This window comes from Drosophila elegans, unplaced genomic scaffold (assembly GCF_018152505.1).
Source record: "Drosophila elegans isolate 14027-0461.03 unplaced genomic scaffold, ASM1815250v1 contig_149, whole genome shotgun sequence".
Classification (NCBI taxonomy): Eukaryota; Metazoa; Arthropoda; class Insecta; order Diptera; family Drosophilidae; genus Drosophila; species Drosophila elegans.
Window position 1 is genome coordinate 11,147,612 of NW_024545513.1, and position 25,559 is coordinate 11,173,170.

The 25,559-nt window shown below is 38.3% G+C and overlaps 2 protein-coding genes across 2 annotated transcripts; both read right to left on the reverse strand.

Moving 5' to 3' along the window:
• Positions 1–635: 635 nt before the first annotated feature.
• Positions 636–12,832, reverse strand: LOC108137187 (fizzy-related protein homolog). The gene is made up of 4 exons (XM_017258770.2): positions 12,555–12,832; positions 9,700–9,952; positions 2,836–3,069; positions 636–2,106 (listed from the first exon to the last, which is right to left on the reverse strand). Exons 1-4 carry the CDS (start codon positions 12,674–12,676, stop codon positions 1,279–1,281), a joined length of 1,437 nt encoding a protein of 478 aa, XP_017114259.1. The 5' UTR covers positions 12,677–12,832; the 3' UTR covers positions 636–1,278.
• A 4,545-nt stretch (positions 12,833–17,377) lies between these two features.
• On the reverse strand, positions 17,378–24,324 carry LOC108137141. Its single transcript, XM_017258703.2, has 3 exons — positions 22,790–24,324; positions 20,893–21,340; positions 17,378–20,828 (listed from the first exon to the last, which is right to left on the reverse strand). Exons 1-3 carry the CDS (start codon positions 23,670–23,672, stop codon positions 18,086–18,088), a joined length of 4,074 nt encoding a protein of 1,357 aa, XP_017114192.1. The 5' UTR covers positions 23,673–24,324; the 3' UTR covers positions 17,378–18,085.
• Positions 24,325–25,559: the final 1,235 nt, after the last annotated feature.

Genomic DNA, 25,559 nt, shown 5'->3' on the forward strand with positions numbered 1-25,559 from the left:
AGGGGTTTTGGACATACAAAACATATATTTAACACAATTATATTGGAAAAAACAATTAAATAAAATCTAAACTTAACTAAACTGTTTTAAAAAAAGCATACGCTGAATTAAAGTCAAGTTAATCATTTTTGATATCATCATCAAATTGTAGATTGCAAAAAAATATTTTTAATTGACTTTTTCAAATTTTAACTCAATATTTTATAAATATTTTATAAGTTGTTTTACCATTTTTTTGGCATACGGTTTTTAGCTCACAAATGTAGCTCGAACTTCTTAAAAAATCTTATTCAATCATAACACAAAAAAGCCTATTCTTCAAAACTTGTAAATTTATTTAAATTGGAAATATCTAACCGAAATGTGTATCTTAAAAATCTTATTTATCTTGAAGTCCCGAACCCCCGTTAATTATTACACCTTGTCCACGCCCCTGGCCACGCCCACGACCACTAGTGCAAAATCGAAGTCGAAGATGCGATAAAACCAAAAAAGTGCAAAACAGACAGGTGGATTGAGTCTTCGTTTGGGTCGAGTCTCCACTTAGCCCCCAAAACCGCTTTACCGTTTCGCGGTTGCAAACTCTACTAAGTCCCAACAAATCAAAAAAAACAAAGCATTCTTTTTGGGGCACATTTTGAAATTGTATAAATTTATTTATTATACATAGTGTTTTTTGCATGAGTGTGAAAAAGGAATTAAATGATTGCTTGAAATAAAGTTAGTTACTTATAGGCTAGCAAAAAAATATATATATGTATCAATTGCCTTAAGTGTAGTGTACTAAACAAAATACATGAATAGAAAAGCAACAAAAAAATTTCGATTGCATATTAGTAGTGCGTGTGTTTGTGTGTGTGTGTTGTTGTTGTGTTCCAATTAGTTACAATTTGCATATATATGGGCCTATAAAGACTTAGTTTTCAGTTCTTGTTTCAGCCATTATAGATGTTCTTCTTTTATCATAAATTTTATGTGTTTTTTTCTTATATAAATGTTGCTAATATCCGTTCTATACAGAAATACTTAACTTAAATTGGTTTAAACTATTGCTGCTGTTGGTAACTAAAATTTACTAACGAATGATGAACAAGGATTCTTTGTATAAATATATTTATAGAATTTCGGCTTTCTGCTTGGTTTGCTGGTTGGTTGTTGGTTGCTTGATTGTTGGTTTTAGTTTTCAGTTTTTAGTATTTATTTTAGTATTTAGTTCTCTTGTGTGTTTTGTGTTGCCTTTGGCGCCTCGCTCAGTCTTCGGTCCTTGGTTTATTGTCCCTATCTGATGTTGGCAAACAGATTCAGCACCGATTTGTTCTCCTTTTGGCTGCGTGCCTTGCTGAATACGTTCCAAAACCGCAGCGTTTCGTCGCCGGCACCCGTAACAATGGCCTCGCCATCGGGACTGAGGGCCAAATAGAGCACTCGATACGAGTGACCCGTCAGCTTGGCCACCTGCGTCAGCGAGGGATACTTCCACACGAGGATCTGGTTCTGCGAGTAGCCGTGCGTGGAGACCAGCTCCGAGGAGTGCTTGGACCAGGCCAGATTGCACACCTGCGACCCCGTGTCCACGCACTGCATGGGCTGGCCCGTCAGCGTGTTCCAGAATCGGATGCACCTGTCCGCCGTTCCGCCGCCGCTGGCCAAGAGTCCGTGGTGGTGCGGTGACCAGGCGATCGCCTTCACCGCCGCCATATGCTCCGTGTACGATTGCACGGGATTCACCGAGTGCTGGTTCCACACATACAGCCGATTGTCGTTGCCGCCGCTGGCCAAGTACTGATTGTCCGGCGACCACTTCAGGCCGCACACCTCCTGCCGATGGCCGGCCAAGCGCCGTTCCGACTGCAGTTGCGGTGTCCTCGTGTCCCGCTGGATAATCCAGCGATCGCGCGACCCGCTCGACAGGATGTCACTGTTCCAGGCCAGCGCACCCACGCGCGCCGAATGGCCATTCAGCTTGTTGATCTGCTTGTTGGCCGCCACATCCCAGACGGTCACGTAGCCGTGATGCGTGCCCACGGCCACGGTGTTGCCACGCTCGTTCCACGACACCGAGGTCACCGTGTTCGCGTCCGGACTGAGATCACACAGGCGGGTAACCTGGACAAACAGAAGGCGAACTTGTTAGTAATATGTCCTTTTCGATTTTTAAATTTTACAGCACGTATTCAGGCCAAACAAAAACGTTGTCAAAGCAAAGCATCTGCTTAATGACAAATAAAAGAACAATTTTAAAAGACATTTGCGCTTTGTACGTTAATTTGATTAATGTTAACAATAGATTCATATGCAAATATTGTAGACATATAACTTTTAAGTAGTATGTATTAAGTTTTAAAACTTAAAAACAATTATAAACATAGATGTTTTAAAACAAATTCTACACAAATTCTCTATTAATTTAAATATTTAATATACCAAAGTATTGTACCTATTTTAAAAAAAGTTTTAAAATTTGTATATTACTTAAAGCTTTAAAAAATAAAGCCATTATAAATATTGGTTTTTATAAACAATTTCTAATGGATTTTTTATACATTTTTTACAGTATACATTGACTTTATAGCCTTTTTATTTAAATTATCTATATACCAAAATATTAAAGCTATTTTAAAATATGTCAAACATTGTTATTTTATTATCATTCTACTTTGGTAATAAAAAAAAAAACCAATTTGATTCGAAACTAAAAATCTTGTAAAAAGCAAATTGTTTTTAAAATGTGTTTGGTCGTTTTTGTAATTAATCAATGTGAATTTTTGTTTTTGGTAACCTTTTTGATGGCTTGATACGAGGTCTTAAGGGGATTAGACCCGTCAAAGGACTCACCTGACTGGTGCAAGCGCTCCAGAGGTAGACACAGCTGCCCAGGCCCACAGCCAGCACATTCTGCGACGACCAGTCGACCAGGTTCAGATAGAAGTCGTCCTGCAGCTCCGGAGCGTCCAGGACCTTGAAGGGTATGCGCGAGATCTTGCGTGTGGCCTTGCGCGGCGATCGCAACAGCTTCTGACTTTTGGCGCTGACCGGTGACAACGAGTACGGGCACTCGCCATTGTAGTCCTGCAAAAAGGAAATGAGATCGATTAGAATGGCTGCTAGCATTCATCCCAAGCAATTGGCAACTGGCGTTCCAGTTACTGCAGCCGAGCAAGTAATTGCCAAAGCAAATGTGTCTCAATTGTTTGGTCTTCTCTTGGTTGTGGGAAAAACATTGGAGTTCGTTTTATTTGCGAGCCGCGTACTTGGCGTCCAGCAATTAACGCCATCGTGCTAAGAGTTGCGACCGCGTCGTTGTCTCCTGTCCCCCGGGTTAAATGCTTCTCCTACCCACCAAACAACTAACCTTCTTCTATGCACAACGAAAAAAAAACAATTTATTTATATTTATAAATTCATAAAACAGCTAGTCTTAAAAATATATGCATTATCAAATTTTTAGCTTCTTCCCAGCAAGTACAATTTGCAACTGATATATCTTTAAAAACAAATAAAAGACTATCCTTTTGTTGGTTAATAAAACCATTAATATTATATTAAATCATTAATAATTAAGTATAATTAAAACTGGTAACTGATGAGGAAGGTTATCTATTTTGCAATGGGATATCTAAATATCAGTATCGTTTTATTTAAGCGTATAATTTTTATTTTAAGAAATTAAATTGCATATCATTCACTTGCCAAGACTCACTAAAATGTTATTTGAAGCCCCATAATAAAAACTTTTAAATAATAATTCTTTTTTCTCTGTGTAGGCCCTACAATTTGCATTTGGCACGCATTCCGCTTCGTTGAGAGCTCTACTCTGGCTTTTGTTTGCATAGAAAATGCGGGCAGAGAAGTGTGTTAAACGTATGCGTAAAGTAAAGGGCCAGTAGTCATCGCACCTCCGATTGCCACGCCCCCCTTTGACACCCTATTACGCAACAAAATTACATTTAAAATGCGTGAGTCGGAGGAAGATACATATGCCCCAAAGCCGAAAACTCATTCAAAAACTAAGCGGAATTGTGCGTGCCAACGGAATGCAATGTGGGGAAAAATAACGAGAAGTTGGAGAAATGGCAGAGAGAAATGTAAATTAAATGAATGGAGTGTGCTCAAGGGGCGGAAAAAGAGTTTGGAATACATTGTAATTGCAGTCCATTTAAAGTACAAGAGTTTAGCAGCCAGAAGTGAAAAATAATTTATTCCACGTTCGTTTTCGTGTTGAAGGGCATTAAAAAACAAATCTACGGAAAGGCTTATCATTAAAAATATGTTTTTTCACAAATGTTAGAAATTCGCACAATCATACATACTTTTTAAGATATTTATCCGCGATTATACTAAATCTGATATGAAAGTTTAAGTTCTAATTCACGGAAGTTATTAAGTGGAAGTTTTTGACTAAGCTCCAAAGATTATAATGACAAAGTGACTAATCCCAAAGAGTTGACGCATATAAATCCACAATCACGGGTTTTATTCCCATTTAAAATTGTACTTTTTATTTCATCTAAAAATGTAACATTTTTTGTATATACAAGAATATATATTTCTCAAGCTCGACTCATTTCCCATATCGCTGTCTTTGCAACACATTCATTATTATGACATGTAGTTTTTGGAACAGAATTTGTCATAACATGGGTTGGTCAGGTTCTCGTTTGCCAATTCGATAAAGTGAGCAAACATCCCGGCAAACATTGCACCCCAGATAATGCGAGCTATGTGTTTTCTTTTTACACAAAAAAATAAAATAAATGACATATAATGAATATTTTTTTTAACCATTTAACCACAATCTATCTAAAAAAAAAAAAAAAAAAAAAAAACTGCTGAATTATTCATCATAATAAATACTTGATTTTAATAGTATATTAGAGCTTTTGTTCAATGTTCGCAAAAAATTATAATATTACTCCTAATGATCAAAACCCTGGAGACTAATGGTCAAATGTTGTTTGTAAAATATATATATTTTTTTGATATGGAGCTATTTTGTTTCTGCACATCTTTATATATACATATATGTAACCTGCCTCATCTCTCGCAAAAAAAAAAAACGCACTTCACATTATGCCGCGACTCTTAATTCGTTTAACAAATTAAAATTTAATTCAATTAACAGAGAGGCCAAGCGAACTCGAGATGAGACAAACAGAACTTAATTACAAAAACTTGGATGGGTTTTTTTTTCCTATAGCGTGCGTGTGTGGAGCCCTTAATGGTCACTTTACACTTTGGAAAAAAATCCAAAAAAAAGATATATATATATATCGCAACAAAAAAAGAAGCCAACAATTTAATGGTTTTGAGGTTTTTGCTTCCATTTTCTGGGAATGCTATAAAGGCAGTTATAGACCCCCCCACTTCACCCCTTTTGTCCATATTCCACTCTATAAAGCGTACAAGCAACTGCCATTAAATTTAAATGTTTTTCGATGCCGTGCAGAGCGAAAAAAAAGAAAAAACGAGGTGGTAAGGTAAAGCCTATTAGAAATTCAATTGCTAAAACGCTTAAAGTTTGAGGGGGAAAGGGGCAGAGGGGTCGAAGAAGGGGCAGTAAAACCCTCTGACAAATGGCAAAAGGAAATCCGACAACTTGTACCCGATTAAAATCGCACAGTGGAGCTCTTGTTTTAACCTTGTGCCTTTACCTATTTATCACCTACTGTTCACCTATTTTGCGTAATTTTTCTATGAGTGTGGGTTAGGCCTAAAAAAATAATTGTATAATGTTAGGTTTTGTTAACGTCTGATATATATTTCCTCTTTGTATTTAAGTTACAACTTTACGTTATTGTTTTATTTTTCTTTACTAATTAAACTCATTTAAACTTGATTTTATTTTGACTATCGGCCTCCCAATTCTACACTTTTGATTTTATAAATATAAGTTATTAGCCGTGTTAATTGTTTTATTTAATTAGGAGCACTCTGTAAATTTAAGTACAGTCTGGTACAAAACAGCATATGACTTGGCTAGAAGACAATCATCATTCATTCATTCCGCTCAGCAAACTCCAAACAAAAGACAAAAATGCGAGCTGCTAACCAAAAATAAGAAGTAAAAAAAAAAAAAAACTTGCCGGCCGGCATTTGTTAAGTCTTACGGATTTTTTATAAACATACATATATATGTGCTTTTTTATTTATTTCTGACTTGTGGGCGGCGCTTGGAGGCAGGCTTATAAATTAAACAAATAAACAACCAACCAGCAGCGAGAACAGCAAAGAAAAAAGGGAAATAAAAGCGTGATTCCAAAAATAAGTGGGGGCCGTATGGGGTTAAGGGGCCGGGCGGTGGTTAACCCATGTTTAAACATTTTTTTTTTTTTTTTTTTTTTCAACCTGTCGCTGCGATCGGACCAACTTAATCACGCTGGCATGAAAATAGTCATCGCTAATGCGATGTTAATGCAAATGTCTGCTGCATAAATTAATAATTATAATAGCAATAAAACGGACACAACAAAAACAAACTATAAAAGATGAGCTTTTTTGTGGGATTGGGGACCTGAGAGTCGGTGAGTAGTCGGTTTTCTATAATTCCCCTTAATGGCTATTCGAAATGGCCAGACAGACTTGGGCATAAAATCAAAAAAAAAAAAAAAAACAAAATAAGTAACAGGTGCACGAAATCAGCAAGGAAAGGGGTGTTAAAATAATGTTTCTTATGCAGTGGTGATTGGATCGTAGGAAAAATAATAATAATTACTCTAAATTATTAAGCTGACACGAATTTTCCAAGTCTAGGAAAGAAGGCAGATTAGTAAATTTAAAGAATAAAAAAACACATTTTTGTTTTAATTTATAAAGCCAAAAATAATTGATAAATATCCTTTTGAAATCGTAAAGTTTTTTATAAAGCCAAAAAGGATTGATAAATATCTTCTTAAAATCGTACAAATACATTATACACATTAAAATATAATTAACTCATTTAAAACAGCATGAACTTAAAGCCAATTTAATTAATAGAGAGTTCTAAATTTTGCCCCTACAACTGCTGACTAACAATGATCTCCCATTCATTGAGAACTAAGTATTCCAACATACTTTTCGAATCGTCAATGAACCCAAAACCGAAAACCAATCCCCATTTTTTCAATCGAACAATGACAAACGTCTAAGAAAACAAAAAAAAAAAGTGTTGAGACCATATATTTTGGTGACTGGCGGACAACCAGAAACTACTGTACAAAAAATTGTAGGAGGTTGGGCACCCGCACCACATTATTTATGACAATAACTTTGCGACCGCACATAATTGAATTACATATTGTTTGTTGTGACCACGGAGGCATATGGAATATGAAAAAAAAATAAAAAAAATTAACAACAAGTAAAAGGGCTACATAAAAAAAAAAAACTGACGAATCGAGGGGAGTGGCGTGTTAATTGTGTGGGCGTGATGTAGATGAATGGCCAGCGATTTGTGGCTGAATAATTGCAGGGGGACAGAAAATCGAACCAGCTCTCGACAGTTGCCGATTGGCAAACTCCATTAGGCCAAAAAGAAATCAACTCGCTATTAATCAACAAAAATTGTACGCTTTTTTCCCCTCCCCTCCCCTCTCGCCAACGAAAATCCCGAATTATGGGTTAAATGGACGCGCAGAGATCTCAGTTATTGACTCAAGTGTCGTTTTAGACCACTGAAGTAGTAGTTGAAGATGGAGAATACTGCGGTCCGGTCTCTCGACCACTTCAAGTTGCCTTTTCCTTCTTTCCATTATTTGTATACCCTCTTATTACAATGGAGTATATGCATATTTAAACTAGTACAAAGTACTTATAGTTAGGTTCCAGAGAAGTTTCTATTGGTTTTTGCAAGACGAAATCCATATGCATATAGCATAACCAATTTTATTGGATTAGCAATTTTCTTTGAAAAATCGTAAAAGCCTATTGGGTCTACTTAGTTCTTAGCATACACATTAGTTATGTAAGAATACATTTTAAATAAAAATATATATATATTTAACTTCTCTTTAAAATTCTTGTAAAAACAAATTTAGATCTTCCAAAGAATCCTTACCATGATCAATAACAAGAAATCAACACCAAATGAATCAATGAAAAAATATATATTTGTTAGAAAAATACAATTAATCTAGTACAAATAAATGTTTACTAAAAAACCTTTAACAATTTTTTTGAATTCCAAATTGTAACGCGAGTTTAAAATGGGTAAATATAATCACTCTCTTTGGAATTGTTTTTAATGATCAATAACATAAAATCAACACCAAAGGAATCAATGAAAAAATATATATTTGTTAGAAAAATACAATCAATTTAGTACCAAAAAACTGTTCACTAAAAAAACCTTGACAAAATTCCTAGAAAATGTATTTCGAATTCCAAAACGAATGATTGAAGTCATGCAATTAATCAAGTTCCTGAATACAAAGAGTATTTACCGCGTCGGTTTCAAATAAATGGCCACTGCCTGAAGTGAGTGCGTGTGTTGCTCACTTATTTGTTTCCAACGGACGGAATTCGCTTTTGTTATATTTTTGTTGGCTGTTGGCTGCTGGCGAGCCGATGTTTCTACCGCTTCTGCTGGCTGGCAACGTGTCAACTGTCAAAAATCAGTCAAAGCAAAATATTCAAGAAAATATCAAGAAGGGCAAAACGCGACGTGCCCCACACGTACCTCTTTTATGTGCTTTTGATTTTTTATTTTGCTCTTTTACCAAGCGGCCAATTGAGGCAACATAAATCTGATAAGCAGGCAAATATGTCAGGTCTGCCATAATAATAATTATGATGGGGGGATGGCGATAATGGTGATGTGGGGAGATCACCGGCGTAGCCACCAATCTAACGACAAGTGGCAATAGTTTCCCCATCTTCACATCTGTGTGTGCTTTTCTCCTTTGTCCATTTCATTTCTGTTTGCCCATTTTTGGACCAAACACTTGAACAATCAGTCCACCAGTTATATGTCTATACATGTATATATATGTATACAATTACATGGCGATGGAGATGGAGATCGAGATCTATGTACCATATAGAAACACGTTGGCGATCATCACGCGCGCATTGGAATCAAAAAAAAAAATAAATAAAAAAATAAAAAAAAAGAGTGTGTTAACCTTGTGTTTTTGGTCGAACAACTTTTCTCTCGATTCGTCTTAGGCCACTAGACCAAAAGCAAAGACTTTTCACAAAAATAAACCGGTTTCCATTGATCAATAGATGGTTGAATAGAGAGAAAAAGGGTAGGGGAGATGGCTTCAAAGAGTTTTCTCGGTGTGAAAAATGTAAAAGAAAACTCACAAAGCCAGTAGAGTCAACCCCGAAACCTAATTTCTAATATTATTCAATGAATTACAGCCTTAACCTAGGAGCCCCATTAGTATGAGTTTTAATTTCCCACGACCTGATCTTGGAGTTTATTCAACTCGATGTCTGTCTGAAATTATTTCGTCTTCTTTTCGCCCTGAGAAGTGTATGAAAAACCTCAATTAACACCGACTGCAAATTCAATTAAATGCATTCATTCTGCAGCACACAATGCCCCTGAGAAACCTCAATCGAAAGTCAAATTCGCTGACCTTTTTAGCTTAGAGATACAATTCCCAGCATATATGTTATATATTGTGTGACCAAGAAGCTTTCTACACTTGCAATATGATATTTTCCACCTGCCCAATTGAACATCAAATGGGAGAAATGGAGTAATGAACTCACCTGCTTGGTGGGTGACTGGTACTTGAAGAGACTCCGCTTGGCGGCCGGCGTGTAGGCATTCTCGTTCCGCTCCTCGCCGGCGGTCTTCACGTCGTCGATCGCCGATCCCAGGAGCTCGTTCTTCAGGAGGCAGGAGTAGGCCAGACTATCGCGTGCCGTTTCCCCGCAGTCCCGCTGCTTCTTGCTCGTCTGCGGCGAGTTGTCATTTGACTTGTTGATCGACGCGAAGTTCGTCTGCCAGTTGTTGTTGGCTCTGCGATCGGCGAAAACGAGGAAAATGGGGAAATGCGGAAAAACCGGAGTGGAAAAGATAGGAGAACACGAAAATGTTAATTCTATGAAAATGCCATTAATTAACGCTAGAGTAGGAAAAGCTGGGGCGTAGCCAGGAGTTTATAATATCGGGGATCTTAGAATATAGTACTATGAACACAAACTAAAATGCTAGATTTAATATATCTGTATTTTCTTAAATTTGGTTGATTTATATCTAACCTAAAAATGTTTTAAAAATCTATATTTTCTTAAATTTGGTTTATTTATATTTTCTTATCAAAAAAACTTAAATAAAACCTAAAAATTTTTCAATAATCGGGTATTTGCCGGGAAAATAGGCATTTTATTTGATCGCATAAGGTTAACCTTCTTATTTTTAAATTTCAACGTGCGAGAACGTGCCTAAAATCAAATTTATTTTGCAAACAAATAGAGTAATAGTAATCTTTTACTTAACCCCTTTTTTTGACGTCCCTGACCATAACTTAGTTTCGTTGCAACAATGGGAAAAAAAAGAGTAGAAGGCAACATCAAAACATACTTAGCCTTATATAAATAATTTATATGTAAAATCCATAATGGATTCACTGGAGCTCACAGAACGTAGACTAAATATAAATAAACTTATGCAAACGCGTTCAAATTCAATTTAGCCATATCGTCTGGCAGTCGCCTCTCCCCCTCCCCACCATTATTGCGACCAAAACAATTGTTATTATTTCTACCCATTAAAAACATAGAAAACGTGTGCAACGTGCAAAAAAATTATTGACGGTCGAATTGTGCAAAATTTGCGAAAAACGACAACTAAAAATAATAATCATTTGCCATGAAATTTGGCCAAGTGTGAGAGAATTGCACTGTGCACTGTGAAAAACTGTTTACGAATGCAATAAGCGTTGCCTGTGTCTCATTTTTTCCATTTGTTTTTTTGTTTCGGCCCCCCGACTTCACCCGTTTTTGATTATATCTGGCAAACGCATTTGAAGTGCTCACTTCCACCTCGAATAAATCAAATTTCATAAGCAGATGGGGGACACAAATTGAACGAGGCAAAAAGTATATACAAAATGCAGGCTCAACGAATGACAATTCAATAAAAAGGGGGTTTAAACTCTATCGAGTTTGAAATAAATAAATAAAAAAAAAACCCTCTCTAACCGGAAACTAATTAAGTATCAACGTTTAAATATTTCTCTTTTCTCTTTCTGGCCATCTTTTTACTGAACTCTCACGTCTTTTGGGGTGTTTGTCGTTGAACTCCAACTTCAGTTGGCACACAGCAAAGTTCAAATTTCCCTGTTTTCCCATTAAGTTTTTATTTAGTCTTGTAGTCTTTTTGGTAATGTCTCTTTTTCTTTACTCGTCTTCATGGTTTCTTTCTACGCGGAACTCATTAGCGAATGAAGGAGAAATATTCAAGTTCTTTGGCCAACAGTGGTGCCAATTTTCGGCTCATTTTTGGGCCTTCTTTTTGTGACTGAGTGTGGCTGGGAAACATGCACTTAAGAATTTATTAAATTTACTCTACAAACATGTATTTCATAGATATAACAAGTCAAGAATGTACTACCACAAATATGTAATTATAAGTTTTTGTCCTCAAAAAACTAAATAACTCAGAAAATTAACTGGAAAACATTTCAAAAACGATGAATCTTGAATACTCATCTACTATTATTTCTTTAAGATACCTAAGATCTAAGATGGATCTTATTTTAATGAATAATAATAATTACAATGCTATTTTAAATACGTAAATGTTTTAAATTCAAATTTTTTATTTTAGAAAATTACCTAAAATATTGCTGCTTTAAAAAAACCCCTTTTAAAATCAATTCAAATTTAAACTAACATATGCTTAATACAATATAAAATAATTATTTTAAATGCATTCTTTTTCACTAAAAACCACTGTTTTCCGCTTTTACAAAAATATGTAAAATTGTGCTGGTTATGTTTGTCGTTCGTGTTTGTTTATATTCGTTGTTCGTTGTTTGTCGACGGACATTGAATCACCGTTAGTTAAACGAGGCGCAGTCAGGCGGGAAATTCGTAGGTTGGTAGTTTGTATCCGCTGCTGTTTTTATTCTTTTTCGCCAGTTCTTTCGCCTTGAAAGCGGAAGAGATGACGTAGCTGAAAGAATAACGGCTTGTGCAGAGTTCAATGCACTCAAAATAAATTACAATATATTACTCAGCAAACAATGTTGTAACTCATAGAAAAACAGGTTGGGAAAAACTAAAATAAAAAAAAGGAGGGACACTTCATTTTTCTTTTTTTTTTAATTTCAAACTGAAACCCGGTTATTATTCTAATAAATAAAAAAAAAATTGGTAAATAATTTGTATAAGTAAGGAATAGTGACAAATTTTCATTAACTAAAAAATATAACTAAAAGCTAAACAATATTTCAATAATTAACACTATTTAAAAACTATCTTAAAGTTTCAAGACCATTAAAAGTAGGCTTAATTTGATTTATGCACTACATATGTATGACTTTAAAAGAACCTTTAATAAATGAATTTAAAAATCCAAATAAATTAAATTTAAATTAACTAATTATGAATCTCACCTGCAGGGTATAAAGCGATCGAGTGATGTGGGCGTGGTGGACGACTCGAGATTGTCGAACAGATTTCTGGCCACGGGACTGCAGTGCTTGAGGATGCGTTTCTCATATTCGGGACTAAACATCTTTTCGGCTATCGTAACTAGCCACGTGCCCTTGCCTGTGTGTTGTAGCTCCGGCTTCGATTTGCAACAAAATTCAACACAAATTTAACCAAAACAAAAACTTGGCACAACAAAAAAAAATAAACTCTCCAAACGATGGAAAAAACGAAAATTTTTAATTCTTGTTTTTTAGTTTAAACCCAAAAAAAAAGCTGGTTTAAGCGTCGTAGAAAATATATATATACGAATTATATACGAGTGCTGCAAGAGAGAAAAACAGATAAAAATAATTAATTAGAAACGTTCCTTTATGTATTTGGTGTTCTTTTCGAATTTGAATAAAATTGTAATTTATTTGTGGTGTTTTGCGTTTTTTTTTTTTTTTTTGCATGACTACAACGACAGTTTGGCTTAAAGGCCATTAATCAACGTCTGGGATTTGAAATTGGGATTGGGCTTTGGGCCTGGCTAATCAGTCCGCCAATTGCCTTTCTATTTTCGAGTCTTTTTCGCACCCATTTCGTTGGGGGCGTATCAATCACAGAACAGAATGGAATAAATAGGGGCTGTCATGTATTTTGGATGTATCTTCCCTCGGTTGCGTTCTGCATACGGAAAAATTGAAAAAAGAAGCGATCGAATTATCAAATACCCCTAAAATTCTATATATTTGATGTTCTATATTTATATTATAAATATAAAAAAAAACATCTTAGTTTTCTCAATATAAATGAACGAAAAAAATTCGAAATAATATTTCTAAAATTCAACTTTATTAGCGTTGCAGTTTAACATTTATGTTGAATAACCTTTATTGCATTGCAAATTAAAGCCACAAAATGGTAATACCCTTTTGAAAAAGAAGAAATATGATCGGCCCTTTCGGCTGCTAATTAGATCCGCCCCAACGATCTATTCGAAATTCCATGGCCCCTTCTTCGTCGCTTCTTTTCTTTATTAAGTTTTTTTATTTCTGGCGTGCTTGGTAGTAATTAATTTATGGGCGTTAAGTGTTGCTTGTTTGCGGCGGCGCTGCAAGATTCTCCCTCATAGAGAGGTGTTTTCTACTATTTTTCGATAGGAGACTCACAGCAGCGTAACCAGAAAACTTACTCAGTCCAAACACTTCCGCATCGAGATGGTAAAACACCAACACGGTTTCTTTTTACACTTTTTGCTTAGAAAATATATATAGAACTGATGTCGGTACTGGTTAATATATGGCTATATAGCTGTATTGTATGTTATTTGTAGAGCGAGGACTGACAACGGACAGGTTACTGATCCGACTAAAAAGAAAAACTCAACTTTGGGCTACCATTTCGGTCGCTTCTCGCGGGTTTGCATAAAGATAAAGCTATTGACTTGCAGGTACCGCCCTCGGCAGGTACTAAAAACTCAGAACGCTGATAACGCCGAATACCGATACATAGCAAACATTTGTTTCCCAAAATATATAAGTATGTATGCATTCGTAAGTCCATGACTCAAGCCCCTCGAACCATAATTAAAGCCGACTTACTGCTGATAAGCGTGAAATGGAGATAAGGCTAAGGCGCGACTTACAAAACCCAAAAGGGGGCGTGGCAGGGGGTAACTTGGGGTAGGGTTTCACATCGATAGGCGTGTGAAAGTTGCAGAATGATAATAAAAAAAAAAGGGGGAAATATTTGAATCACAGGCGGTTCAGTAGTGCTTACTTGGCGAGATTAATGGGAAATTCCCTAGTTATCAAAAGCTGTCCCTATTTTCAATCGAGGAAATCCAATTCAAACGGCGAATCGCCGTTAAAGAAACTGTTTTCATTCTTATGAAAGCTTGTGAAATTAAATATTGCCATACTTAATGTTTTCATAGATACTTTGGAGAGACCACTTTACTTCTTGCTAACAGAAATAAAAATATTAAAATAATAAATCTCGTTTTGATTTGAACATAAAGAAGATTATATGTTTAGTACTTTTACTTGGTTTATTATTTATTGATAGCAAACTACTATTGATAATGTAAATAAATGATGATTACTTCTTATGTAATAAATAGACAGCCCCTATATGATAAAGTACATTGATAAATCCATGTTTAAAATTGAATATTTTTTCTATGACAGTAAAATGAATTCTACCAAGAGTTAAAACCAAACCAGGGATACTTTTGGGGGGTTGTTATATAAGTTTATGGGTGGTTGAAAGAATAATTATAATTCCACCCCCTTCGCTGCGCTACTGATCGCCCCCTCTCTATCGCACCCAGTGCACTTTGAATGCATTGGTGACACGTCAACGGGGGAGAGTCACTTTCCCTGGCCATCTCCCTCCCACTCTAGCACTCACACACTCTGATCAAGGACAATGAACTTGGCCTCCTGCTGTCCCCTTCACTCCGCCTGTGATCTAAGACAATCTGTTTTTGTTATCCGTGTGTTTGTACTATTTTTAATGCATGACTTCCAGCTGGAAGGTCAACTTGGAAGGGGAGATAAATCGCTCTGTGGGAGAAGAAAATGCCTAGGAAATTCCAGACACTATAAATAAATAAGAAACCTCAGTGCCAAGAGGATAAGAGTTTCAGGGGATGTGGTTTGAAGCCTGCACCTCGCTTAATACTTTTATATTTTTGTCCTCCTTATCAGTAACGCTCACATTGGAATGATAATAGACCGCAGACAAGAACAACAACAACCCCATCGTGGGAAGGATAGATAGGGAGGGGAAGTGAGGCTGAAATAATCGATGGCCGCAACAAAAAACTGCAATTATGTCAAGGACATCGCAACTAAAAACTGCGTTTAAATATTTAACTTGGCAATTTGCAGTTTCATATGTTTTTTTTCTATTGTTATTGTTTTTTCCAATTGTGCAGAGAGAGCAAGAGAGAGGATGAGAGATCGCATTGCTGTCTGTTAGCTCTTTTTCCCTCGCACACAATGTACAGCTAAGCTAGCAATGGAAAATGGAAGGAAAAAAGAGGGAGAGAGGGGAAAAGAGGGAAAACGGTTATCTATGCCAGACGTAACTGTTAAAAACACACACACACTAAGGCACATTTCCACAAGTCTAGTTCTTTAATGTATCATTTCCAATATTTCGATCGTTTTTTCACTTACATTTTGTTTTAAATTCTAAATATATAGTTTTACGCGCTAAAGACGGTTAATTTTGATTTTTATTTGGCCAGCAGAAAGCGACGCGATGTCGTTGTTATATGCTTTATTTGTTTGCCGCTCCGAACACTCTGTAATACGCCCTTGTGTTTTAAGGGTTGTTGTTTTCTTAACGCATTTAGTGTATTTGTTACACGGGCTGTTCTTAGTGTCGGTTTTTTATGACGGCGGTGCGCGATACTGGCATTATTTGGCCGAGAGCAAGAAAAAAACAATAGTGATGGGAAAGCGTCAATGCCCATATCGATTCCATCGATATATTCTTTAATATCGGTGTTTGGCAAGGCATCATCGATGCTGTCCCATCCCTAACACTGTAACGATTCCACTTCAGTACGTATTATGTCTGTTAAACCCTGCCTACACTTACGTGAGTTTCCTATCGATATCGGAGCAATCAGAGCAATAACGCAGAACGACCGCTTACACTTGAGGACATGCATTTAGGTTAAGAATATCAGCGATACTTTGTTTTAATTTTGATATGAAAACTAACGAAAATAACTTAAATTCTTAAACTTTAGCTATCACAAAGTACCGAATAAGCTAAATGACGAAAAATATAAATTAAAAGTAACGGAAATTTTAAAATGGGATTAAATAAATTTTACTTTGAAAGGATTTAAAATGCAAAAACTCTTTGGCTATATAAATGCATTAAACTATGAAACAATTATTTTTTGTATTATAACTGTTGTTTCCCACTTTTCGCTTGCAAGCCATAACAATAAACCGCTATATAATCGTGTTTGCTTGATTTTGGTAGTTCTGACAACGATAATGTTCAACGACTTATTAAGCAGTGCATCAACGATATTCTTCCATCATTAAATGTTGAAATATATCGGTTTCTAACAGAAATGTTAAACTTGTCCCCGCGGAGTTACTCCCCGCTAACTAAGTTTTTATAGCAAATCAGCTGAACTGACCCGTTATATTTAAATGTTATTCACCACACTACGTTGATATCAGCTTGACTGACCAGTTTATATTTAAATGTTATTTTACTACATAATGTTAATTTTCCTTTTTTTTTCCTTTGACCAGCCTCGTGTTACCGAACTCCCAAGTCTTCTGTTTTTTTACTTTTACTTTTTCGGCAAGTGGCTACCAAAAACCGTTACAGCACTCTGAAAAATTATCACTTTGTTTTGGCCAAAATTCCCCATCAATTGGCTTGGAAAAATAAAATTTTCTTTCTGCAAAAAACACTTTCGGAGTAATTTTTTTTTGTGAATTTTTGAGGGATATTTCTACATATTGATGACTGTTTTGAAAATGAATGCTTTTTAATTTTAAAATTTAAATTTATTTAATTAAAATGCAAAGTTGCTTGTTTAGCTTTTGAGTATTCAAAAATCATTAAAATTTTTTAAACAAAAAAAATGTGCAATTTTGTGAATAACTTAAATTCTGCTTGTTATTATAGGTACTTAGTTTCTGATGAACTTTAAACTTATTATACCATTTATTTATCATTTAACTTTTCATTTCTGCAACAAAAAGCCACACCCCCTTCCCCAAAATTTTCCAAAACGCCCAATCAAAATCCAAGACTCGACTTAATTATGTAAAAATATCATATGTATTTCATTAGATTAATGCTTAATGCATGAGAGCGCGATGACATAAAATTGATAGTTGAAAAAATTAAAAAAAAAAACAAAGCACAATAAAGAGGAAATTAAATGATTAAAGTTATTAGCATCTCTCTTGTTAACTTAACTTACCAACTAGCTTAGTCAAACTTAGCGTAAAAACATTAAAACATAAAAGACGAGACAAAAAAACATTACAATTTAAATAGTAGAACATAGAAAAAGACATTTATGTATATTGAAGGACAAAACTGACGGTTGTTGGAGAACTGCTTACTACAGACAATACCAAAAATATATATATATATATATCTATGTACTATATACTAAATACTATCTGCGTTTTATAGCTACACTATGAATTTGTTTTATTGTTTAGGCTTAGGTATAAATATATAATATGTGTGTTAAATAGCTTTCTTTATACAATAAAACTATAGATCCGATGTGTGTGTGTTTGTGTGTGTGTGTGTGTTGTGCACATTCAAAAAAAAATGTTGTAAATTACGATTATAATTTTTGCATTTTCGATTTTGTAGAACTAGGCTTTTTAGGTTTTCCGTTGCTTAGGATTTGTACTTGCAAGTTGCTCGCCCGCTTGATTTTGGGATTCTCTTTCAATTTCGATTTCTCTTTCGATTTCTCTTTCGATTTCTTTACACTTTCTGCTTAGCGCCGACGTGTGGCTGCTGTGGATGCGGTTAAAGATGTTCCCGGTGTTGGTCCTCCTGCTCCTCCAGCGGTTCCTGGCTGCCCGGCTGCTCCTGCCGCTGCCGCCGCTCTGCTCCGGGCACTGTAACAACTAATCGTTGTGATCAGGTTGCTGGTGCCACCACTGCTGCTGCTCCGCAATGACCAGCGCTTATTGAGGTGATCGGCCGCCGCCGCTAGAGCAGCGGTATAGGCCCGCGTTCCGATCGCCAGCGTGGGCACCGCTGCATTTAGTTTCTTGGGCGAGGGCGGCGGACGGGCGGAAATGGCACCATTGCAGGCCTGCAGGCGATTGGATTTGGCATTCGAGCTGGTCACGCCACCAGTTCCGCTCGAACTGGCACTCAGGGTGCTCCGTCTCAGGCTCCGCCTTTGCTCCCGATCCTCGTGATTGCGTTTCAGGCGCCTCGAGCCACTGCCCGCCGATCCAGCGTTGATATTTCCCCGGGGCGTGCTCACCGGATTACTGGGGCTGTTGAAACCGCCTGGACTTGAGCCACCACCCGGCGGCGACGAGCCGCTAACGGGCGTGGCCTGGCCTCCCGTCGAAACGGGCACATTGCGCGTCCTCAGCGTTCGCTTGGTCATGTCCAATCCCAGGGCCAAGCTGCAAAGACTGCTGCGTAGCTGCCTTTTGCTCACGCCACCGTTGGCGTGACTGACTGTCAGACTGTGACTGCGGCGGGTCACCATCATGGAGGTGCTGGTGGCACCATTGCCACTGTTGCCACTCGAACTGGCCACCACATTGACGCTGCGCCGGCGATTAACCGCCGCCGTTGGATTGCCATTGCCATTGCCATTGCCATTGCCAGTCGACGCGGATCCTCCTCCACCCACACGACCTTCGCCCGGACTGCCAGTCGATCCTGCTGCTCCGCCAACCGAGCCACTGCTGTCGCCAAAGGCCACAATGGCCGCTGCACTCGATGCTATGAAGGACTTGGGCTTGCCGTGCTTGAACATCTGGCGGCGACGCGTCTGCATGTGCTGGTGATTCTCATTGGGCACGTTGCGATAGCGACGCATCTGGCGGATGCGTGGCGCGGACATGGAGCCACCCAGGCCGCCAGATTCGAGGGCCTCGGCCTCGGCCACCGCGCCATTGGCTGGCATCTCCGACTCCTGCAGCTTCTGGATCTGCTCGAATATAAAGTGCACGGTATGGGCGTCCTCTTTGCGAATTTCCGCCACCGTTTCCAGCACCGCAACGAGTCCCTGATCCAGTTTGCCCGACTCCTGCTTCTTGGACAGCTTCTTCTCCTGCCTGGCCATGGGTTTCTCCTTCTCGGGCTGCTGCTGCTGTTGATGTTGCTGCTGCTGCTGGTGCTGCTGCTGTTGCTGCTTTTCCTGCAACTTTTTCGGCTGCTCCACTTCAATGGGTGTGGCGGGCAGCGTAGAGCTGACTTCATTGTCCTGCAGGTCCTGTTGTTGCTGTTCGATCTGGATGTCTATTACCGTGGACTCTTCGTCCTCTTCTGTTAGCGTGGGACTCCACTCCTCGGCGGCAACGGGGAAAACAAACTCATGTTGCTCCGAACTACTGCTGCTTGCCGACACCTCCGCCTCCGCCTCCGCCTCCATTTGCTGCTCGCGCTGCAGCTGCTGCTCCAGGGCCACCTGCTCCTCCTCGGCCCGCTCCTGCTGCAGCAGGGCATCCAGTTCGAGGAGCTCCGCCGGCTGCTGTGGCCACGCTTCGGTCAGCCGCTCCCTCTCGCGCCTGGTTTCTAGCTGCGTCAACGAGTAACCCTCTTGCTGCTGGTAGTGCTGCTGCTCCTGGATTATCTCGAACATGCTGCGGTCCACCACAACGGATGCGGAATGGGCAGTGGTCTGTTGTGCTGCTGCTGCTGCGGCTGTTGCTTCGACTTCCGCAGCTGCTGCTGCGGAACGAGAACGTGCCTCCTGCTCCTCCTGTTCGTTTAAGAGCGAATTGTACGACTCGGCGAAACTATAGCTACTCTCCAAGTGCTGTTCCAGTTCGCTTAGCTCTCGATTTGCAGCCCTTTCCGCTGGACTAATTGCTGGCGGGGCTGTACTATTCGCGTACATGGCGCACTTGTCGATGCTGGTGTGAGAATACATGCCCAGCGCCGAACTATCCAATCGATCTGGTTCGGGATCGGGATCGGGCTCTGGATCAGTTTCGCCAGTCCAGGACTTGCGCCACGTTTTCCTGGGGCTAAACAGACTCTGTGCCGCCGATGTTTCCTCATCCTCCTCTAGAGGCTCATCTTCGTCCAGACCAAAGTAATCGAAATCACGAAAGGCTTCGGGTGGCGAATGCCGCTTGGCCAAGGCACTGTACGGCTGATCCAGTACATATTCGTCCTCCTCAATGAGAAACTCGGGGCAGTTGTTCTCCACATCGAGCGGCGGCAGCTCCTCATCGTCCTCCTCGAGCAAAAGCTCCACCTCGAGGTCAGTATCACGTGCCATGGCGGATTGGGAACGCTTTGGAGTTCTGGGCGAGTTATTGTGGGCCGCTGGTGTTAGTATCACAGTCACAACGGACGTATTGTCCGCCCGCATCTTCTTGGCGGCCCAGGTTTTTAGGGCCTGATCCACTAGCGCCTTGCTGGGATTCATTACGTCCTGTTCGTTGAGTATCTCGCCGATTAGATGCTCCTTGCGGACACTGTCCACCGCCTCCTGGGCAGTCACCACATTCCACAGGCCATCGGTGCCGAAGATTAAGCATCTGCAGGGGGATTATTGACATTATTGAATGGTAAAGCAGGGAAATGCGGATCTCGAATACACACCTAAAGGTACTGGGATCGATTTTGACCACCTTGACATCCGGATCGGGACTCACAACAAACTCCTTGCAGCGGGAATTGTAGCTCCAGAGGTCGCCCAACGAACGGGCCACCGCCAAAAAGGGTATATCATCCACTGGCGTTCGCCACTTGATGGGCCCGCGATGCATTGGATCCCTGGGTCGATTCCACACCACCCTGGGGACACCCGATTTGATGGCCACATTGCCACCGGCTCGCTGGATTCTCGTCTTCTCCGCCAGCGATTCGGGTTTGTGATCCGTGGTCAGTGGTCGTGCCCTCCAGTTTCGTTCACCTTTGTTCTGGTAGCCCAAAACAATCCCGGAGTCACCAACATGACCAATGTAGATCTTCTCGCGACGCATGAAAGCCACTGTGGCGGTGGTTCCGGCGGTGCTCAGGTGTCCATTGGCGGTGCGAGGCCATTTCTCTGCGGGATGGGGTTACGAAAACATCAGATTAGAAAATGCACAAATAATCTGTATTTCTAAATACGATTACAAAAGTTTGCTTGGCTAAGGCATTTTTGTGATTCATTTTCCCAAATATATTTATTCCTAGAACTTTGTCATTTAGAGTGCCCTAAATCAGTTATTTATCTTTGTTAATACATACATATTTCGTTAAAAATGTTTTTAAATGATTTCATCACCTCATGAAATTGTGTAGAAATATTAAAATAAACAATGAAAAAGTTCCAAATCATACTATAAAAGCTTCAAACTTTTTTTTTTTTAGGTTAAGTTTAATATCATGCATTTTTAAAAGAGATGGTTTTAGAGATTCAATACAAATAATAAAGCCCCAGCAATAACAAAACAAAATCGAGTTTATTTTGGTAATTTATGTTTACTTTTTGGGGTTTTTACCAAGCAAGCAAAATGCAATTACAAAATTTAAAGCAAATTATCTGTGTCACCATGACAACATCTCACTAAAATATTTAATGAGGCGATGAGTAATGATTTTTCAACAGCTTATTTAATACATTTTTTTATTTTTCAAGATCCTTGCATTTTTGGCGGTAAAATGGATTATCTGGAATTTCAAAACATGATCAAAATATTGATATTTTCCCCCCCACACACACACACACAGATATCCATTTATATACATTTCTGGCATCCCTTGGACTTCTGTGTATTTTGTTATGTGAAGAGGAAATGGGCACACATTTATTTTCTCTTTCCTCCCTCTCGTTCTCTCTCCCTGTCCCTTTCTTTCTCGCATTTCGAAACGCCTTTGCCATACAGTGTTCCCACTCTAACCTATGTCGGGGTTGCCATGCTTGGCAAGAGTACAGCCATATGGCAAGCCCGTGGAATATTCCACTAGCGATAACTGAGTGTGTGTGTATCTGCATCTGTGTATCTTTTAGTGTGGGCTGACACTAGAGATGAGCGAATTGAGCGATGGTTGAGTCACCGCCACACACAGTTGCATAATTACCTAGAGATGGGAAACCCAAGGGAGCTGTTGGGGTCATTTTTTGATTTTTTTTTGTTGAGCGCAATGACAACCCTAATAAGGGGGGATTCACTAAGTTTGAAAAGAACCTACAAGCAGTTATAAAATCTTTTGCATCTCTAATGATTTGAACAACAAATAAATGATGCAATACTAAATACAAACAAGATAAAGAAAATTTGTTATAGTTTATATACTTAGTTCTCCTACTGTCTAAAATTTAAAAGTTTGAGGTTTAATGTCAAAACGATTTTTGTTTTTAATATTTTCTCTCACTTTTATTTTAATTTTAAGCCTGAAAGATTCATTTTTTTAGTTATTTTAACTAGATTTTTAAGGATATTTTTTTTAATTTCTATTTTGCATTATAATAGTGTTTATTTTGTAATATTATTATTAGATTTGTGCTCACCTTGTTCCCGCCACATTGCAAAATGTGTTGCGATGTATCCCTCACGTATCGCCCGCAGAACATCCTCATCCTGATCCGACCAAAATTGCTTTTGCTTGACAATCTCCAACATTAAATGTTCTTTGGCAAATAACGCTGCTTCAGGGCCTCCGTGACCATCGTATATTCCAAAAAATGCGTATTCCAGTTCGTGCGTGACTGGAGATTCCTGGTAGGCCACTGAAAACTGATCTTCCATGTATTTCCTCCCGCCCTGGCTGCATTGTCCCGTTACTCGCATATTAACGCCAAGGGAAGAGCAGGGATTGGAAGCACTGGAGCTGCAGTTGCTACTGGAATTGGAATTGCTACTGCTCTCTGGAAGTGATCTCGCTGGGACGATTGCCGCCGAACGGCGTAAAGCTCCACCGCCGCCTTTAAAACGATTTTGTTGTTGTCTTTTTGGGTTAAAAGGCTTCACTGGGGATCCCCCTTCCACATCCACTTCCATGTCCTCTGCTGTTACTCCTCGTTCTGTCTCTTCTAGTTCCTTTCCCGCTGCCGGTGCAACAACAACAACACTGCCGGATCCATCCAATGCTGGATGGCACTCACCGTTATTGTTATTGTTGCCGCCGTGGCGAAAAGAGGACAACTGCTGTTGCTGTTGTCGCGGAGAAACGGCAATTCTGGGCGTACTATTATTATTGTTCTCTGCATAATAGTTTATAATATCGTATTCCACGCATGGTGCTTCTGTGGAGTCCTGAATGTTACCGCTAATTGCCGTTTCCCGTAGACGAACTACCGTTCTTTCAATGGCCGACTGGATGAGGCATCTGTTGGTATTGGTAGTGCTGGTTGTACTTATATTGGTGTTACTTTTATTATTGGCGGGCAACATTTTCTTTATTTATTATTATTTTCCTCTTGTTTTGTTTATGTTGCACTACTGCTCCTGCTTCTTCTTCTTACAGTGTTGTAATTTCCGATGACATTTGGCACTCTCGCACACACACGTACAACAACAAAAAACAATAAAAAATATATAGAAGTACAAGAAAAAGCAAATCAGCCTATCTCTTTCTGGCAGCCTTTGCTTTTGCAGGTAGAGCAAGTGAGACAACTGTATGTAGTCTATTTACGTTCGCCAGTGCCTTTGTGTGTGTGCGTAATCCATGTAGTGTATTTTAGTATTTTGTATTTGCAAATTGGCCGCCAAAATTGATGAGTTTCCCTTGATTTCATGCAGATTATCCTTTGTTTTTGGTTTATATTGCACGAAAAACGCCCCTTTTTCCTTAGCGAAGACGAAGGGCGCGCAGTTTTCACCTGGATGATTTCTTGTTTGCCAGCATTTTCTGCCGTTGTTTTTTTTTCTTTTCATTCGATTTTCCCAGCACTTTTTCCGCTTTTGTTTTTTGCGCTAGCCCGAACACATCCACACACACAACAACAAAATTCACGGTAAATTGTTTAACAAAAATTGTTAGATGAGAAAAAAAAAAACGAGAAATCAAATAGAAAGCGTGTGACCGTTGTGAAAGTAGGACGAAAATACCATGGTCGATAGGTGTGGGATATACTGGAAAAACGCTAATCGATAACAGTGATGTGCGATTGTTGTGATCGATTAATGTATTAAAAAGTTTTTTTTTTAATTTAGAAATTAAATTACTAAAAACCATATTTCGGAATACTTAAATGGGTGTTGCCATTTCCTCCAAAAATATTAAACTAAAATTGCACAAACCGGAAACGATTATTGGGGTGGCTTTGGTATTCATTTTCAAATTCGAATTTAAATCCGACACATATATTAAATTTACAAGTTTGCATGATTTATTGTTGATATATTATTTATAATTGTATTTCACTAATTTTACATTATTTTTTATTTACAATTACCTAAAAAAAAACATTTGTAATTACACCATTTTCAGCAAATATACGTGTTGTAAAATCGATATTCTTGTAAAACAAAGCAATTAATGTGTGTTTGTCTTTATTATTTGCCCTAATATTTTATTATTCCAATTATAAACATACAAATATATGTTTAATATAGTTTCTAGCTCTTATCTCCGAATCCTGAAAAATATGAGTAACAGGTTCTTTATTTATTTTTCTTTATTTTTTATAACAACAACTCGAAAAAAAAGTGTTTTAGGTTTATTTTGTTAAATAATAAATTTTTTGTTATAAACTAAATTTAATGATTTTTAGCTCGCCCAGCTGTTATTTTATCGTAAGCAACTCTGTCGATTTTGCAAACATCAAATGCAAGACACTTTGTATCGAATATAAAATTTTAGTCATCGAACGAACAATTTTTGGTTTAAAACATATTTTCGTACTTAAGATAATGTTCAGACTTTTATTTATTAGAATAAATCCCTTCCATGTGTTTTTCCCTACTAAAATACCAATAACCATTCCGCACATCTCCCCAAAATATGAATTTTTGCGATCAAGTCTTTGGTTGCAGTACAGAATTTTATAACACATACTTATTCTTAAAAAATCCTTATATTTTTGGGTTTTAGTTGTTTTTGAAATACCAATAACCGCCCGCCACTCAGCTGTTTTTATCGTTAGCAGCGCTGACCAAAGAGATGCTCTGTTTTAAATTACTTCCTATCGAGTGAAAAGGCCGAGGTATCGAGTGCCAGATCTCGAAGAAATTATAATATAACTTATATGTTATTCCGGTTAATAACTATTTGAATGCAATTGATGGCCCGCTGAATCGCTTTCCATGTGGGAATCCCATGTATTTGCACTAATTACC